Below are 18,910 nucleotides of genomic sequence, written 5' to 3' on the forward strand. Positions count from 1 at the left end.
GATAAATATAGAATTTTAATTTTGGCTTCCATTTCAGATTATTTGCTGTTAATGAATGTTTTAGATTTATTATTTTGAACTTCTCTGGAATCAAACCCAAATAGTCGAGAGAAAAATATGATATGAAGAAGCAAGTTTCTGGCTGATTTCTTTGTAGACCAGACTGTAGATTCATCAAGACCATCAGTGACAGTAGTATCAGGTGATTACACCAAATGCAACGCTCATAGATTTTACATGCATTGAGAAAGGGTGTGTGAAATTCGGCTGAATGTGTGATGAATAGGAACAAGAGAGATTATTTACTCTATCCTCATATAAAAAGAATAAAATGTCCTTGAATGATAAATTAAAATTCGATAGACTAAGCACACCTTGATCACTGCATGGATCTTCACAAAACGACAGACAACACAACCATAATTTTGTGGGGGTTTTTTGTTTGTTTGAATGAACCCAGTAGAGCATTACGGAGATATTTTGAATTAGATATGTGTGTGTGTGTGTGTGTAATATTTTGCCCTGCATTATTCTTTTTATGCCATCAGTAAGACCTTGAAATATAATGCATTCCTCAACAGTAATAATTAGATTTTTGAGCTATAAACAGATATTAGATGTTAGCCCTCATTTCTAATATCACTGTATAAATGTATACTCCACAGACTGAACCATCACTTAGTGTGTAAATGCTGTTTAAATATATTCAAAAATTTTCAGTCAGCAGGATTATTTTAGTGGGATAAAGTAAATATGAATAAAGTTTCTAGAGAACTACGAAAAAAGGACTAAGAATATACTGGGACTGACACTAAGGACATATATGACATTATTAATCATTATTAGTTGTAACCTCTACAAACAAAAGCATGAAAAAAACTTCTATATATATATAGATGCCAGATTATATATATACACTATATTGCCAAAAGTATTCGCTCACCCATCCAAATAATCAGAATCAGGTGTTCCAATCACTTCCATGGCCACAGGTGTATAAAATCAAGCACCTAGGCATGCAGACTGTTTTTACAAACATTTGTGAAAGAATGGGTCGCTCTCAGGAGCTCAGTGAATTCCAGCGTGGAACTGTGATAGGATGCCACCTGTGCAACAAATCCAGTCGTGAAATTTCCTCGCTCCTAAATATTCCACAGTCAACTGTCAGCTGTATTATAAGAACGTGGAAGTGTTTGGGAACGACAGCAACTCAGCCACGAAGTGGTAGGCCACGTAAACTGACGGAGCGGGATCAGCGGATGCTGAGGAGCATAGTGCAAAGAGGTCGCCAACTTTCTGCAGAGTCAATCGCTACAGACCTCCAAACTTCATGTGGCCTTCAGATTAGCTCAAGAACAGTGCGCAGAGAGCTTCATGGAATGGGTTTCCATGGCCGAGCAGCTGCATCCAAGCCATACATCACCAAGTGCAATGCAAAGCGTCGGATGCAGTGGTGTAAAGCACGCCGCCACTGGACTCTAGAGCAGTGGAGACGCGTTCTCTGGAGTGACGAATCGCGCTTCTCCATCTGGCAATCTGATGGACGAGTCTGGGTTTGGCAGTTGCCAGGAGAACGGTACTTGTCTGACTGCATTGTGCCAAGTGTAAAGTTTGGTGGAGGGGGGATTATGGTGTGGGGTTGTTTTTCAGGAGCTGGGCTTGGCCCCTTTGTTCCAGTGAAAGGAACTCTGAATGCTTCAGCATACCAAGACATTTTGGACAATTCCATGCTCCCAACTGTGTGGGAACAGTTTGGAGCTGGCCCCTTCCTCTTCCAACATGACTGTGCACCAGTACACAAAGCAAGGTCCATAAAGACATGGATGACAGAGTCTGGTGTGGATGAACTTGACTGGCCTGCACAGAGTCCTGACCTCAACCCGATAGAACACCTTTGGGATGAATTAGAGCGGAGACTGAGAGCCAGGCCTTCTCGTCCAACATCAGTGTGTGACCTCACAAATGCGCTTCTGGAAGAATGGTCAAAAATTCCCATAAACACACTCCTAAACCTTGTGGACAGCCTTCCCAGAAGAGTTGAAGCTGTTATAGCTGCAAAGGGTGGACCGACGTCATATTGAACCCTATGGATTAGGAATGGGATGTCACTTAAGTTCTATATATATAGTATATATAGAACTTAATAGTATATAGTATATATATATATATATATATATATATATATATATATATATATATATATATATATATATATATATATATATATATATAGCCCTGGGAGATATTTTTATTTTTTATGATGGATTTTTCTTGTTGTTGTTTTTTGTTATCTTTTATCATAATGTTGGGCACAATTTCTAAGATGATGTTTTCTTTTTTTATTCCCACTACCTGAAAATGTTCCCAACATCATTATACTGAAAACTATATTTTAAAAAAAGCATATTATTCCAAACAGAATGTCAGCTGATGATTGAGCTTTAACAAGTCTCTTTAAACCACAGATTTGAGTTGGAACTTGGTGGAACATTTGCGTGTCAGTGAACACGAAGCACAAAAGGCAGCCTCTGATCCAATTTCATGTCAAGCAGCATTCACTCCTATCGTTGGATGTGATTATTTTGTCAGTGTGGCTTATTTGCATATTGATTCTTGTAAACTCATGTAATTAATAATGATAACACTTGCCGATTCAATATAAACATGAAAGCAAATCTCCTACAGTATGATCAGCTTCCTTTTGATTTTTTTCCGTGAGAGGATTTATCCATAAAAGCACAATTTAGAAAAGTTTAGCATGACTTATAACCCAAGACCAGTTGCCTTTGAACGCACTGCTAGCAGGTGCCGCTGGAATAATGAGACAAAGATGTTTGGCTGCTCTCTAACAGAGCTGTTTTCAATCTGTCCCCACATCATAGAGAAAAAAAGTCATCAAGCTAGAGATTTGTTTCTGTAAATCAATATGAACAATAAGAGGCTGAGCGCTTTGTGTAGAAACTTCCCACAAACAAGTAAACGTAACAACATTTCAAATCATGGTGTAATCATATTCAGGTGCTTGTCATTAAAGTAGTAAATCTCTCCTGTTGTTCGTCTTGTGTATGTTTTCCTACTAATATATTGCTGTGTGTTTGTGGTAGAATGCATTGGGCCTTTCCCAAAACATGGTTTTCATTTGGGAGCAATCGAATTGCTAACGCTTTTGCCATTATTTATGGTTGCACACACTCCACAAAGCAGGGTTTAGGGTTCTATACACGCAGTAAAGGGACGTTTATTGTCATATGCACTCAAACTCTCCACACAGCAGCATACAGGGTCACACACGCGCTCACGCTCGGCGCATTAAGCCTTTCCCAAAACAAGCTTTCCATTAAATCCATTGCTAATGGAAATCTCTCTCAGCATGGTAACAGTAACCGTGGCCCCATCCACAGGAAATCTGATTATCCATCTCTAACTTGCTTCTGATAATATTTAGTTTCTCTGGAGTTCACGAACTTGACTGCTGTGCACTGTACCATTGGCAGTGTATGTGTTGTCTCTTTCCATTGTCTACCTTTTTGTCTCCAGTGGACATTTCCACATCCACATTGTAAGTCTCCTGGTAAATGATCTGTGAAAACACATCATGGCAGATTTCCAAAGTCTTACACACTGTATTCATTTCAGATGGGGAAAATGGAGGGGTTGTAACAGTGCAGGTGAATGTGTGTGTGTGTGTGTAAGCATATATGTGTCTCTGTGACTATATGTGTACAGTATATTCTAGTGCAGGGACATGGGAAGTGGGGATGCTGAGTGGGCTGCAACATTCCTTCAGTGGACACTAAACAATTATAGCATTGCTTTCCTAGTCGCTGAATAATGTTGGGGCTCAGCAACTACACTCCCAAGATCAGAGACTACTTTCTCCGTGCTCTCATGGCGACCATTCATGGACTGTGCAGTAACATCATTTTCTCAGTCTGCAATTTATCAAAAAAAGCTCTGATATTTCCAAGCATGTTTTAGAAACAGCCAGTGAGAGTCTGAGAGGAAATCACATTCATATGCGAAGTACATCACTGAACCCAGTAAATCATGCTTCTATGTCTTCTTGTTTCTGTACAGAACAGTCACAAAGTCATATGATACACAGCTCCCATGTTTGTTTTCATGAGAAAGCAGGATTCAGGGATTAGGCAGGGTGGGGATCTCTCCAGGTGAAAAATTGTGTAGGCCACAAAACAACAGAGCACAAGGTACAGGAAAAGGTATAGTGAAAAGGTCAGTGATGCTTAGATTTTGAAAGGTGTTAAGTGTGCATTTGGACTTGCAACTGCATAAAAAATAATAGCAAACATGTATGCTGCTTAAAATTCCAGCATTTCCATCCTAAAACATCTTCCAGCTTCCCTGGGAACAATATAACACATCAATATAATGTTATTTTTGGCATTCACATCAGATTATTTGCTGTTAACAACAACTACGTGGAAACAAACTCAACAGCACCACCAGTGGTGATAAGAAAAATACACCAAACCCTATAAAGAAGCAAGGCTGTGGCTGATTTCTTCCCAACCCAGACTGATTCATGCAACCTGTTGTTGCTAGTGTGTCAGGTAATTACACAGATTAAAAACACCCCCTAAATATGCGCGCCGTTTAAGCAGACATTTTCCAACCTGTTTCAGTGATACCCCTGTAACATCCAGCACTGAATATGAGAAGGTATTTGTCACCAATCTTATGAAAGTGAATAAGGTGGATTGTTTATGCCATTATCCTAAAATCCCTTAAAACTAAAAATCCCTTTAAAACTGATTAATTTCCAGTGTCTAATCAAAGTAGAAATTATGCATAATGTAATTATATTGTTTTCTGCTTTCCAGGAAAACGCTACAACTTCTCTATTTACCATGTTTGGTGTTTAGAGAAAACATGGCATGAATCCATGAATTTGACTTAGTGTTAGTGCTAGTGTATGTGTGTGTGTGTGTAAAATAGTTTATCCCACATCATTTGTTTTATCCCTTTGAGACTTCATGATGTAATGCAATTCCGCAACCTGAATAGTTTAAACAAGCTATTGATAGATTTTAGCAAAATAGGTGGAAAAAGAATTTTCCATCTAGCACGCTTCCAAATAACCAAGGTTATTTTCCCAGTTTGTTTTAGATTAATCCGTACTGGACAGATAAAATTCTTAATAATATTCAACCAAAGTATCCTAGAGTAATACTTCTTTCTAAGAGTGTCACATGAGTGTTCAAAGATATATCGATGGTATGCATGTGTCAAAGGTAACACACGTACCACAGACACAACCACACACACGTATTGGGAACATGTGAAACTCCAAACAAACTGAAAAGCCAGCTCAGGATTAAAGCACTATACCACTGTGCCATTACCCAGTGTAGGATTAGTGTAAATTGGAAATATTTTTTCTGTGATTTGGTCTTCCCCTTGGATTCATACTGATTGAATTTCTTGAAGTTATTTAAAGTGACAGTATACCAAGCATCCAATTTTCACCTAATCCCACACTCAGTCAATCAGCCAAGACAATATAATATGGGCAGTGTTTGAAAGCAAAAGTTGGAAGTGATTCAGAGGACAATATTTGATATTTATATATTTAAAAATAACTCTTACAGAACAGATGATGGGTTTTTTTTGAGGCAACTGTGTGATTTTATACAGTTTGCTTAATACCTTACTAGAAGCAAACTTCAAGTGCCAAACCTATCTTGGATGATTAGCAATATTTGGGATATTAAAAGTGCTTTATTGTGCTAAACGTTAATTAGTGTTGAGGTTCTTAATTATCATTTCACCTTCGAGCCAGATCACAGAGCCAGATTACAGTTATGAGCTGTTTAGTGTAACAAAACTGCTGATGTCGTGAATGAATATGAATAAAGGAACTCACTTAAGATATCAGGACCCTTGGCTGTGAGTCTCAGACCTCGGCTTCCTAGAGGAACTTCAACCACCGTCTTCAGGGCTTTAATAAGAGCAAAGAAACAACATTAAAACATTAGAAGTGAGTCAGTAAGTGATTAAATGAGTCAGTGATTGAATGAGTGAATCAGTGGGTGAACTGTTTGTGTTTATGAATAAGTCAGTGAGTGAATCAGTGGGTGAAGTGTTTGAGTCTATGAATGAGTCAATGAGTGAATCAGTGACTGAATGAGTGAATCAGAGGATGAGTCAATAAGGGAATGAGTGAGTCAGTGAGCAAAAGAGTGAATCAGTGGGTGAGTAAGTGGTTGAGTCAGTAAGTGATTGAATGAGTCAGTGATTGAATGAGTGAATCAGTGGGTGAAGTATTTGAGTCTATGAATGAGTCAGTGAGTGAATCAGTGACTGAATGAGTGAATCAGAGGATGAGTCAATAAGTGAATGAGTGAGTCAGTGACTGAATGAGTGAATCAGTGGGTGAGTAGGTGTTTCAGTCTATGAGTGAGTCAGTGAGTGAATCAGTGACTGAATGAGTGAATCAGAGGATGAGTCAATAAGTGAATAAGTCAGTGAGTGATTCAATGAGTGAATGAGTGAGTCAGTGAGTCAATGAGTGAGTTACTGCATGTGTGACTGAGTTAGTGACTGAATTAATGAGTGAACTGTCTTGCTACTCACAGTCTAGACTGAAAATGTGTTTGTTTAGTCAGACATTTTTGATGATGGTGGACTGAAGGCCAGATGCTTTATGTCCCACTGTCTCCTCATGCCTGTGTTACCTTTTGGCTCTCGGTTATAGTTGACATATCTAGACCTGCTGGAATCCTGGCCTGCACTCTTTCAAAATGTACACCCGTTTAAACCAGTGTTTGATAAGAGCATACCATATAATCCTTTCACTCTCTCTTTTAAGCTGTGTGTATATTCCTGATCCCTGATCCTGACACACTTCTTCAACTATGGCTCTTATTTTCCCTCCGCACCTGCCTGATTTAGCCCGATGCTTTACACTATGCATACTCAGCTGCTGGGTATGGTTCCAAAACAGCTTATGCCCAAGTCTTACCCTTATTTTAGTAAATAATTTCACATTAATTCTGTAGACATGAACATTTAGACAAGCTGTAATAATAAAGACTGCTTATGTCACGACTCACACAAATTATGCTTTTTCTGAACATTCAGCAAATTTAGTATTTTTGTCTTCTAAACCTGTACACTGTAATGATGTACGCGTATAATCCCACTATTTAGTGTCACTGGTGTTGTTGGTTCATCTTAAGGTTTCTTTTTCCTTGCCACTACCCTCTCCTCATTAGGAATCTACATGTTCATTTCTATATAGATGCTTTGTGGCAATGTCTTTTAAAATCCTATACAAATAAATTGAATAGTCCAGGAAGTGAAGCAGAACCCAGGCAGTTTGCAACACTTCTCCTAGCTATTTTGGACTGATTACCAGCATCCGTGCCTTGTTAAGGCTTTTTATGCTGACTCTTACAGCTTTGGTGTGCAAGTACTTGAATTTTCAATTGTTGACGCTTCCTATTCAAGAGCTATTGTAAATTTTAGTGGTTTCACTCTTTGCCTCTATTAGTCTGAGACTTAACCTCTATGCTTTGTTTGATTCATTCAAGCCATGCAAATTATTTAAGTGTTGCTTGTTGTTTTTCGTTAGTAAATAAGTGAGTTAGTTATTGGATCAGTAAGTTAGTGAGTAGGAATGGGAGTGGGTGACTTACGAGAGAAATTCCAGAGACTGGCTGGATTTCCATGAACTATTTCTACTTTTATGACACAACACATCTTATGTAGCTGTTAGATTTAATACCAGCATAAATGATTTATTTACGGTGGAAGATTTGAACTGCTGCCAGTTTATTTACTATCCATTCCACTACTTGCCCAGTAAGCCCCTTCGTGATGACTGAGGAAAGCCCCTGTCATATGAGGACTGAAGGTTCACGAGAGACACGTCATTATTAATGCATTTTAACAAGGAGGAAAGAGAAAATTTGCCCGGTCTGGCAGTGGCTACCGCATCCAGAGGTGGAACTGAGCCAGAGTCTCGGGTGCCCCTGAAAATAATCACTTTTGGAAAGTCCTGGAATTTAATGCATATAATAATGGAATAATGTTTTGAGGCCTGGTCAATGGTGTGGGAAAAATAATATATGTTTCAAATGAAGCATGTTGTGAAACTTGCCAGTCCAATGTGGCGCCTAGGTTATTTTGAGAGAATAGATGATGGACTTAAATTTGGTGAATGGTTTTAAAACAAAATGACAAAATCCACAAGCAATGTGCAGAGTACTAAAATCTCAAACATATGGTGCAAATACAAATAATAAGAATTATTATTCTTTTAGAATCATAAAACATTAAAAAACACTTTCACTTGTTTTTGCAGTTTCTCTTTGTAGATATTTTGAATATCGGGCTATATTCAGAGTTGATTTATGTGAGTCACTGCTTGATTCACTGCTCCACTTTCACAAATAGCTTTGTGTGCTCGCAATTCATTGCACCTCATGCACTTTGTTAAGAAGCACTTTCTGTAACACTGTTCCACAGTTCCACTGTTGCTACAGTAACATGTGCTGGGCCCAGTATGCCGAAAATAGAGGCATGTCTCAGTTATGCTCCATTCTGACCTTAAATTTAAAGCAATTTTTCTTGCTCAATATTTGCCAAAGTGAGGAGCACTAAATCCAGTGGAACTATCAGAATGTTTGACTTGTGCCTGAATGTTTGACCAAATATGTCAAGCTGAAATGTATTTTTGAGCTGTAAATACAAAAAAAAAAGAAAGAAAGCCATTTAAAACCTATATTTTATATATGTAAGTCCACAAAAAGGTTTTTATTTGGAGGACATTGGAGGAGACAGCTTGGTCAGAGATGTTGCTTATCTTAAAGGTCTATGAGCATTGCTGATGTGTGCTTTAGTCAGCTTACCCTTCAATCCCACATTAATAAAAACCTTTGGCATTTATTTATTTTTAACTAATTTGACCATTTTTTAAATATTAAAAGTGAGATAAAAGATTCTGTCCCACACACATTATGATTTTGTGATCTCCATTTAGCATGTCATGATTTCATTACGCATGTGAATGAAAATCTAAATAATAGGTGAAGAAATCTAAATAAAGGGATGGACTGTTTTATAAGCTTCAGATTAATGAGGCTGAAATTTGCAGTGATTATTGTAGTAATTACAACAATGACAACTGCATGTTCGTGCTAAACATATTCACAATACGCTAGTGTTCTACTAGGTACAGCTTCCATTTTCATTCATATATTCAGTTATTATTTTTTATTCTCCTTTTGTTTTTCTAGCAAATTTGACAGCAAAGTGGAAAAGAAAAAAATACATACACATTTTATTTTATATAACTGTACACCTACTCATTCATGTCCTCTGACATCGCTCCACAACAAGATACTTCCTTGAGAAAACAACTGTCACTCATTTGATGCAAACACTTGTGTATGAAACTCTCAGATCAGGGAAATCAGCCTGTCTGCCACAAACAACAATATAGCAGTTAAAGTAACTGAGATCCTACTTCATAACCTGAATCTCTTAATCTGTATTTGCGTGATTGTATACATCGTACTGCTGCCATATGGTTGGCTGATTAAAGGCGGGTCTGGGGTAACTTAGTGGTTAAGGTGTTGGACGACCACTCAGAAGGTTGTAAGTTTGACTCCCAGATCCACCAAGATGCCACTGCTGAGCCCATAATTGCTCAGTTGCATATAGTATAAAATGAGATAAAAATGTAAGTTGCTCTGGATGAGGGTGTCTGTCAAATGACATAAATGTAAAGTAAATGATTCGCACGAATGTGTAGGTGGATAGGTGTTCCTAATGAAATGCTAAGTGTACATTACATATTACAAGTATTTTTAGAATGTGTTAAAGACTTTACATGTAGATGTTGAAATTTATTTTAATGCTTCTGGCACGTTACCAAATGGATAAATGCACTGACAAATGTGAACATGTGAAGGTCCAAAAAGTCAAAAATGAATAATAAAGCACAGACTGCTGCTGTGACTGTTATTCTGCACTCGTCTTTCAGGAATGCAGTAGAGAGCCAGGACAGAGTGGAGGAATGAAGCACAAGTGCCAGTGACTCGTTAGAAACGTTTTTACTACTTATTAATAATGTAAACGCAAAAACAACAAGCCGGCAAGATCCTGAATGCCAGCCAATGCGACAGAAGATCCTGGAGAGTGAAAACTATCAGATTACTCAAGCTTACTGTGAAGTGCATAAAGGAACCCTGGATGTAGTCGTGACGAGCGGTGAGTTATTAGCTAGACGCCATTTATTAGAGGGAGCTCAATGCTTTTTGGATTAGGTTACGTTGAGATTTAAAAGAAAATAGCACGGCAGTCTAGAAATGCCAAATGGTCTACTACTTCTTAATCTGAGCGCTCGGACATTTAGCTTGATGGGAAAAAAGAGCTTTTGGATGAGGAAGAGGACTTTAGCATGATCTGGCAGATTAAATACAGATATGAAGACCTTTCCAAGAGCAATACAAAACTTTGTCTCCACTGGAGCCCATCTAATATGTAGCATGGCACTTTTTCTTTTAAACAAAACTTGGAATTAGGGTAATTTAAGAGAAAAATGCCATGCACGTTTGAAAGCAACATTTTAGCTACGCTAGGGTTCAGTGCGCTGGTCTACATATTTACAATGTAGCTACAGAGACACAGAATGGTGTGTATGAAGCACACGATGTTCAGCAATTGTGTCTGAATAAGGTCCAATAGTCCAGCAGCTCTTTTTTGGGTTTAGTGGAGTGTTATTTTGAAGCATTATTAAATCATATCATTATAAACCTTAATTAATATAAAGTGGAGTGCACTCTCTCTTGGTCAAGGAGATTGAACAATTTGTCACTTAAAATCAAACCGATTATGCAGTTCAACATTGAAACGACTGTAAACTGGATCCTATTCAAATACTGGCAGCATTAAATGTATATGTCATACGAGGATATGTCAAAAAAGCAAATACAAATCTAATTTATGATAATTATTGTAAGGTTACAAGCTAAAATACTAGCATTGCTTGCTTTTGTTCCTTCGATCCACAATTCACTTACTCGATACATGGAGTGAATTTTGCCTCACTTGTAAGGCAATCTAATAAATAAATGTTAAAGAGTGGGCAGACAGAAAGAACTGAGGTATGGCACTGAAATGTAATTCAAACAACTGCAACGACTAGCAAGGCCTTCCAATCATATCAAACGATTATCAAATATGTCTAGAAAAGTCAAAAAGTCGGTGAGCAAATCCAAACGCCCATGATGCCAAGAAAGAAAGAATTACAGTAAGTGTAACAGATTATTATTGGCCTTTTCTAAAAACGCAACCCATTAGTGGCCTCATACGGAATCGATAATTCTTTACAAGCACCCGAAAATATCCTCTTTCCCAGCATGTGAAACAATATGTTCGTCTGGCTGAGCCGTAAAACCCAGTATGCAAATAAACCTGCCAATTCTTGCAAAAGAACAGAGATCTCGAAGAATGTACAACCAGCCTCGGAATGTTCGCAAACCCTCTGCGCCCTTCAAAGAGCCCTTTATCCTTGACCTGGGATATGGCCCTGATTAAAATAAGCACACTTCACTTAACTACCACAAAATCATAACGAGACACAAAGTCAATATTTTAAAATCGTGCCTGAACAGCTCCATCAAATAACCAAAGACATTTATGAAAATCTAGAGGCACTTCACTGCTGGAACTATCCAAAGTGCCAACGAAAAAGAAACATAATACAAACCTATGTTCAGTTTTTGAGGATGTTTATTCTGTTTCATTTTTACCCACCAACTTTCTCGATTTTATGTCTAAATTGGATAACTGTATTGCTCTCTTGACCAGACAGACTGTGGCATCATCAAACGAGTTGATAGCATGAATACAACGTGGCCACACGTGTACTTAACTACAGTAATGATTAACAAAATGGTCTTAGGAACTCTCTCTTGGCCAATATTGTGTGTATGTCTACCCACAATGCCTACAGTACATCAAAGCCTACAATGAGCTTTGAGCGGGGGGAGAAAGCCGGTAAAAACCGTAGCTGGAGGATATCTCAGAAACACAAGAAGAACATGCAAACTCCATTCATGCACAGTGGAGGCATAAATCAACCCCCTAACCTGTACATTTGATCATTTATGCAGTTATCCAATCAACCAATCATGTGACAGTAACACAATGAAATTTTTCTAAGACAGGTTAAGAGCTTTATTTAAGACAGTTGAAGACTGGAAAACGACCAGATGATTTATCTTATCTTGTCTCCATGTACAATGAGATTTTTTGTTTTTGGCTGACAGGAGTAGAACCGGAAGTGATCTTCCAGCTTATCCACCTCAACGTTTGATGTTTTGTGCATACTGAGATGGCTCACAATTGAAAAGCATGATTATATGAGTTACTGTATACTTCATGGCAGCTCAAATCAATCTAGCCAGTTATCCTCTAACCTCTCATATCAACAATACATTTCTGCTGCTGTCACATGATTGGCTGATTAAATAACTGAATAAATGACCAGGAGATTTCTGAAGATGGTCTGAGAAGTGTGTTTAAAATGTTTTAGTGTCTGAGTGGTGTGTTTGTGTGTGTGTGTGTGTGAAAGCATTCTGATTCTGTAGAGTGTCTAAACAATGTGCTGAGTGCTTGAGTGTGTGTGAGCACATACGTTCCTCTAACGAGACATGTATCTGTGATTGGCCTCGGATCAGGCGGCAACTCGAGCCATCTCCTCCACACACTCCACAGTTATCCGGCTTAGTGTTGCTGCCCAGCTGTCTATCACAGCCCACTTCCTGCCAAGTGGAGAGGAAAAGAGAGCAAAAAAGCAACAGGGCTCATTATGGAGAATCAGTTGTTTATTGTTAAGTCAGTTTAAATGATATGGATAACTCACAAAAAAAATTATCATGCTATTACTGGTTTTAATCAACATGTCAATGAAATGAATTGTACAGAAAATTCAAAAAGGCAGTTTGAAATCCTGAGTAATGTCTTCACAAGTTACACATTTTACTTGCAATTACAATTAATCCATATTATTACATTTTGAGGTGTACAGACATGCAGACAGTCCTGAAGGAGAATCTAAATCCACAGTTTGAGATGTAAAATACATAAAGACTGACGCAGATATTGTCTAGTAAGTGCAAGAATGTCTGAAAACGTTACTTGAGACCCCTGTTTTTTAATCAGGTACAGGTACATTAGTGTTTGAGCACACTGAGCATTCATTCATGAGCAGTCTTCCTCTATATATCAATTTCTTTCTAGTTGTCTCGCTTTCTTCTATACACAGCTGCACAGTTCATCTACACTATGAGAAATGTAGTTTCAACCACAAATACTTGTTAAAAAACAGCTAGTTACAGACTTACCTAAACATATGTTAGTCCCAAATATTTCAAAACATTCATATATTGTTTTTCTACTTTAGTCTATAAGTATGGGTCATCAGTAAATTATGATATGGCATCTGAGATCAGTAGTATGACACAACTGTATAAAGTATGAAGGAATTATGCATGAGCCAACCTGGGTTTAAATATGGTTAGGTCTCATTTTAGTGCTTAATTCATATAATAATGACCCTAGCAGACTCTAATGGATTTGTTTGTAAATTAAGAGGAACACTTTTCCATGAACCTTTACCACAGGAATTACTTGGCTAAGTGTTTATACATCAGTGGTGCCAATTTTCCTCCCCAGACCATCCATACTCTCTGAGGAATAGCTTCTGGAATATTTCTATGCCATATATTGAATGCATGATATGAAAGCTGGTACTTGCATTTTGCAATGGTAAAAATAGTCAAGAAGTTCTAATATATATTACTGTACTCAAAAACAACAGTTATATATGCAGTCATATATATCCCATAAACCAATGATGTGACAGTATCACAATGTGAAAAAAAAAATACAGAAAGGAGATAGTTTTAGATTGGAAAAACAGTGTCTGTGCCCACTGTAGCCTCAGATTCCCATTCTTGGCAAACAGAAGTGGAACCTTTGCAGCCCATCTGCCGCAAGGTTCACCATTTTGTGTGCTGTGAGATGCTTTTCAGCTCACCGCAGTTGTAAAGTGTGGTTATTTGTTTAGCTGTAGCTTTCCTGCCAGCTCATCTCTTCTGTCGCAGCTGCAAGGCACTTTCACCTGCTGAACTACCGCTCACTAGATGCCTTTGTTTTATATATCATTCTGTGTATACTATGGAGACTATTATGTGTGAAAATTATGGGAGATCATCACATTCTGAAATATTCCAACCAGATCGTCTGGTACCAGCAAACATGCCATGCCAACTGACGCTTTTGACTTCATTCACTTTTTGCATTGCAATGGTGTCACATGACTGGATAATTAATAATTGAAGGTCTCTGATCAAATGGTCAGATCGACAGACAGACAGATATAAGGGATGTTTCTTTCTGAAACCTAGCAAGATCTAAATGGTAATTTCCTGAAATCTTGTAGACACCCAACTCAGATATGTTCGATTAACAGAGAACTGATGAGAAAAGATAACTCCTCACCTGACATATACCATTAATACACATATCCAGAGAATCTGCTTTACACCGCGTGCCATCCAGCACTTTAGGCGCCAGTTCCACCACTAAGCTCTTCCCTCGAGCCTGGCACTTGAGAGCACAAGGAGATATTGGGTCATAGCTCACTGGAATCCACTCATATGTCTGTCCCTGGTATTTGATGTCATTGTGGGCGGAGCACTGCTGAGCTCTGAAGTCACCTGACTCGACAGGACAGTCCTTATCAGAGAAACAAACACTTATTAGTTTTCTTAATTATTCTTTCTAAACATTGTCAGAGCACACAACAAATATAGTCAAACATCAATGTTCCCATAATTATACATAGTGCATTCTCTTTGAAAATGAGATGTAATTTTAGAATAAGTTAATAACATATTTGCTAAGTTTTTTTTAGATAGCTAGTTAAGGTGTATACAAAAAAAGTTCACAACCCTTTTGTTATTTTTTCTTTTTGTTTTACCATGCTCTAGAAGCTGGGTTTTTTTTTTTTTCAGAGTTATTTTTTTAAAGCAATATATACTTTTTATTCAGCGCACTGCTTGTGTGATTTGCTTTTTTAATAAACAGTTGACTGTTATTAATAACATGACATAACCCAAGCAATCTGAAACCCATTCCAAATAAATTGTATTTTATTCATTATCCACAATTGCTCCAGGGATTCCTGATTTCAATTCAGGGTCTATTTTGGAAACATAGCCTTTATCGGTTATCTTGCTATGTAATCAAGCTCCTGGATGTTAGGAAATCCAATCAGTTAAAGCCAAAATTTTTGCCCAATCTTGACATATTGTATTGGTAAGGATAACTTTGCAGGTGTGAGCTCAGATGAATAGTCAGGTTTTTTTAAGAGCCCATATCTTATAGTATTACCTTACCCAAGTATTTATTTCACACTTATTTTTTTATTGAAGAGAAAATAGGTAACTATACATAGTATTTGTTTAATCATGTCATGACCACACATACATCAAAGTTCTCACATCTAACTATATATATATATATATATATGTAACTGTATATAATATAATTGAATATACTGAATATATAATATAATTCAGCAAATAAAACTAATTGGGGAAAATTAAATAGAATTTGTGGGTTTTGTAATGATTAATTTTCAAAATGTAAGGAGTAAATAAAAATATCTTGGAATTTTTCACTACTATTCATCCATCCATCCATCCATCCATCCATCTATTGTCTATACCCGCTTTACTCCTAATTAGGGTCACAGGGATCTGCTGGAGCCTATCCCAGGGGCCACCCTGGACAAGTCACCAGTCCATCACAGGGCCACACCATATAGACAGACACCCACTCCTATGGGCAATTTAGAATTACCAATCTACCTAATGTATATGTTTTTTTTTTTTACTGTGGGAGGAGTACCCGGAGTAAACCCACGCAGGCATGGGGAGAAAATGCAAACTCCACACAGAAAGGCCCCTGCCTGTTCGAACCCGGGATTCGAATCCAGGACCTGTGAGGCAACAGTGCTAACCAATCAGCCACCGTCCTGCCCACACACAAGTAATCAGTTTCAATAAAAACTGTAACTGTAACTTCCAAAACTGTAATTAAGTGCAGTAATAAAGTACAATTCATCCGCCCTTGTTTGTTAACAGAAACATAATTTATTAACACACTTTTGTTAATGAACTTGCCCTTGCTCATGATTTCCAACCCCTTATTGTTTATAAATTTACAGCACTTAATAGAGGCTATTAAATAACAATTTGCACACAAATTGGTGCTTACAGTTTGTGTCAAAAACTCCAGGCTTTAACTAAACGTTAGTGTCAGACACACATCAGTTGCATCAAGATGTTTTTTTTTTTTTTTTTACACTGAGCCTCCTGATGTACATACATCTGGCCCAAGATTAAGAAAATAGAAACTTGCAAGATTCTGTCACACACATACTTTCTTTTCACAGTGCTTTCTCAATCACCCCAAACTTGCCAGTCTTAAGAGTAAATGAATTATGTGTTAGAAACAGGCAGCTGAATACAGACTAGTCTTCTTTTAGACCTCTCCAAAAAAATCTACTTTATAATTACAAATTAAATATAATTTAATTTGTAAATATAATTACAAATTGCAAATTACATCAGTCATACAGGTGTGTTTACATCCACACTAATCTTTATGATATCAGGTTAAAATAGTTACTATATATTAGGGAACCTAATGAAGACACCTGAATTTTAGTCCAGCAGTCAGGTTTTTAAGCACATTTACATTAATTATTAATTCGGCATGAGGCAGGTTTTCTACATCAGTGCACATTCTACCCATCCATCAATCAATCAATCAATCAATCAATCAATCAATCAATCAATCAATCAATCAATCAATCAATCAATCAATCAAACAAAGTCATCAGGATACTCCTGTGCTACACAACAGAGAAGTGCTCTATTGCTGGAAGGTTGCTAGATTGAATTCCTACAAAGCCACCCATGGTCAAGGAAGCAAGAGGGAGATGTACTTTCTTACCCCTGTCAGACACTAAATTATGGTCATCTGTGAGTTGATATATGTGAAAGAGAGTAGATTGTGCTTTCCTCTGAGTTTTTTATGCTACTCTGTGATTCAAAAACATTTTAAAAATGTGGATTTATATGTCTCAGAGCATGTGTTCATTTCCATTCTCCCAGTTGGTCTATGATAGAGGAGAGCTGGCTGGTTGATCCCAATCAAATTGACCAAAAATCCACAAAAAATGGATATCAGATATGGTGATCATATACAGCATATAGTGGAACTCAGGTGCTTTTTGGTTTTTGGATTTTAAACGGTAACTTTGAGCATAACAATGCTTTTAGCTCCATTAATAAATGATTATAATCTAGGATTACATACGAGTGTGAGAGCAGTAGCGGCTGAAAATATTTATGCTCACACGAACACATAGTAAACTCAATCAAGCATACTCTGTAAGAGAGAGAAAATTATTTAAACATGAACTCAACTGGATAGTGCTGGATTCATTTCATAATTTACACGGATCCTGCTTGTCAAATGTAGAAAGATGCAATAATAATAAACACCAGCAAATTTCATCTCAGCCCATTCATCTATTAACATATTGAACCAGATTATTTTCTGGTCTTTTAGTGTTAAAACATATTTGAATTAGTTTATCCATGCATGCTAGTTAATACTTTAGCTACCAAACATATATAACTAACATATGCTTAATGTGGTTGTTATTCACTCATGCATGGATTTCTGGAAATAAACAAACTACAGAGATAAATCCCAAATACTTTTTTTTATCAGTAATGGCTTAAAGCAAGTTTGAATTCTGTCATATTGTATGGTAACTTTTTTCCAATTATTTTGCACATGTAAACATAAAGAAATTTAGAGACAGTGATTGGCAGTGTGGTCAGGGTGGGGCTGAACCAGCGGTGTGGAACAGCAGGCATGCTTTAAATGATCTGAATAAGAAATGACATTCATGCACCTGAGAACCAGAGCCTAGAGCTAACTCCATCAATATGCTGCTAATAATCATTGACACACAAAGACCCGTTTTTAAGATTCATATTTTTAACACCATCAGTTTGACTATTAAGCAGTGACTGGTTTTGACCTGGCAACCACAAAACCATTCAAAACCACTTCAATGGTGGAAAAAGAGGCTGCTGATTAAAATGGATGGAAACGGGACAGATGGCTTCTTGCGTGTTGATGGAGACATGGAGACTGGCTACACAAGAGACATAGATGGAAAAGAAAAGTTTTCCATCTAAATCTATCTTTGAAAAAGATGAAGCAGGGGACTTTACCATATGCTAGACCACAAGTTATTATTTTTTTAAATGGACAGGAAAATGAAAGACATTTCTATTTCTGGTTAGCTTATAGAAGACATACTGTACTGTAGCAACAGAGGAGAGTTTAACTTCTATAGAATGTAACAGAGCCACTGTGAGTTCTCTTCTCTCTAAAAAAAAAGCTTCATTATGAAAACTGGCATTAATAATTTGATCACTTATTTCATTTAAATGAAGATTTATTCGGTTTATTCTGTAGGACAGATGCGCGTCTTGTTTATTAGGTTTAAAGCAAAGAAAATGGGATCTGAGACTACACTGAAAATCTGGATCTTTTGTTTATTTAAAACTGGTAATAAACAAAAAGTTCTAAAACAAAGCAGGAAAATGACTATTAAATATTCAAAACGTTGCACAGTTTTAAGCCACAATGCTAATGTAAACAAATGTGTTACACTCCTTGTTAAAGTCTTATTCTTTGCACTGTTCAGATGATACACCAGTGGACTTTTATCCAACATATATCATTAGGTTTTACACAAACGTCTGGAGTCTGTAGTTAGCTC

At 37.2% G+C, this 18,910-nt stretch overlaps 1 protein-coding gene across 3 annotated transcripts in view; it reads right to left on the reverse strand.

The window, feature by feature from the left end:
* The window catches only part of adamtsl3 (ADAMTS-like 3), a 179,702-nt gene that overhangs the window by 63,879 nt on the left and 96,913 nt on the right, over window positions 1-18,910 (reverse strand). For all 3 annotated transcript variants that reach the window (XM_058400968.1, XM_058400969.1, XM_058400970.1), the window contains exons 6-8: window positions 14,536-14,772; window positions 12,668-12,794; window positions 5,885-5,959 (exon numbers count right to left, since the gene is read on the reverse strand). In XM_058400968.1, the coding sequence (XP_058256951.1) occupies window positions 5,885-5,959; window positions 12,668-12,794; window positions 14,536-14,772 (439 nt within the window). The remainder of the gene's footprint in view (window positions 1-5,884; window positions 5,960-12,667; window positions 12,795-14,535; window positions 14,773-18,910) is intronic.

The sequence above is a fragment of the Hemibagrus wyckioides genome, linkage group LG10 (assembly GCF_019097595.1).
Source record: "Hemibagrus wyckioides isolate EC202008001 linkage group LG10, SWU_Hwy_1.0, whole genome shotgun sequence".
Taxonomy (NCBI): Eukaryota; Metazoa; Chordata; class Actinopteri; order Siluriformes; family Bagridae; genus Hemibagrus; species Hemibagrus wyckioides.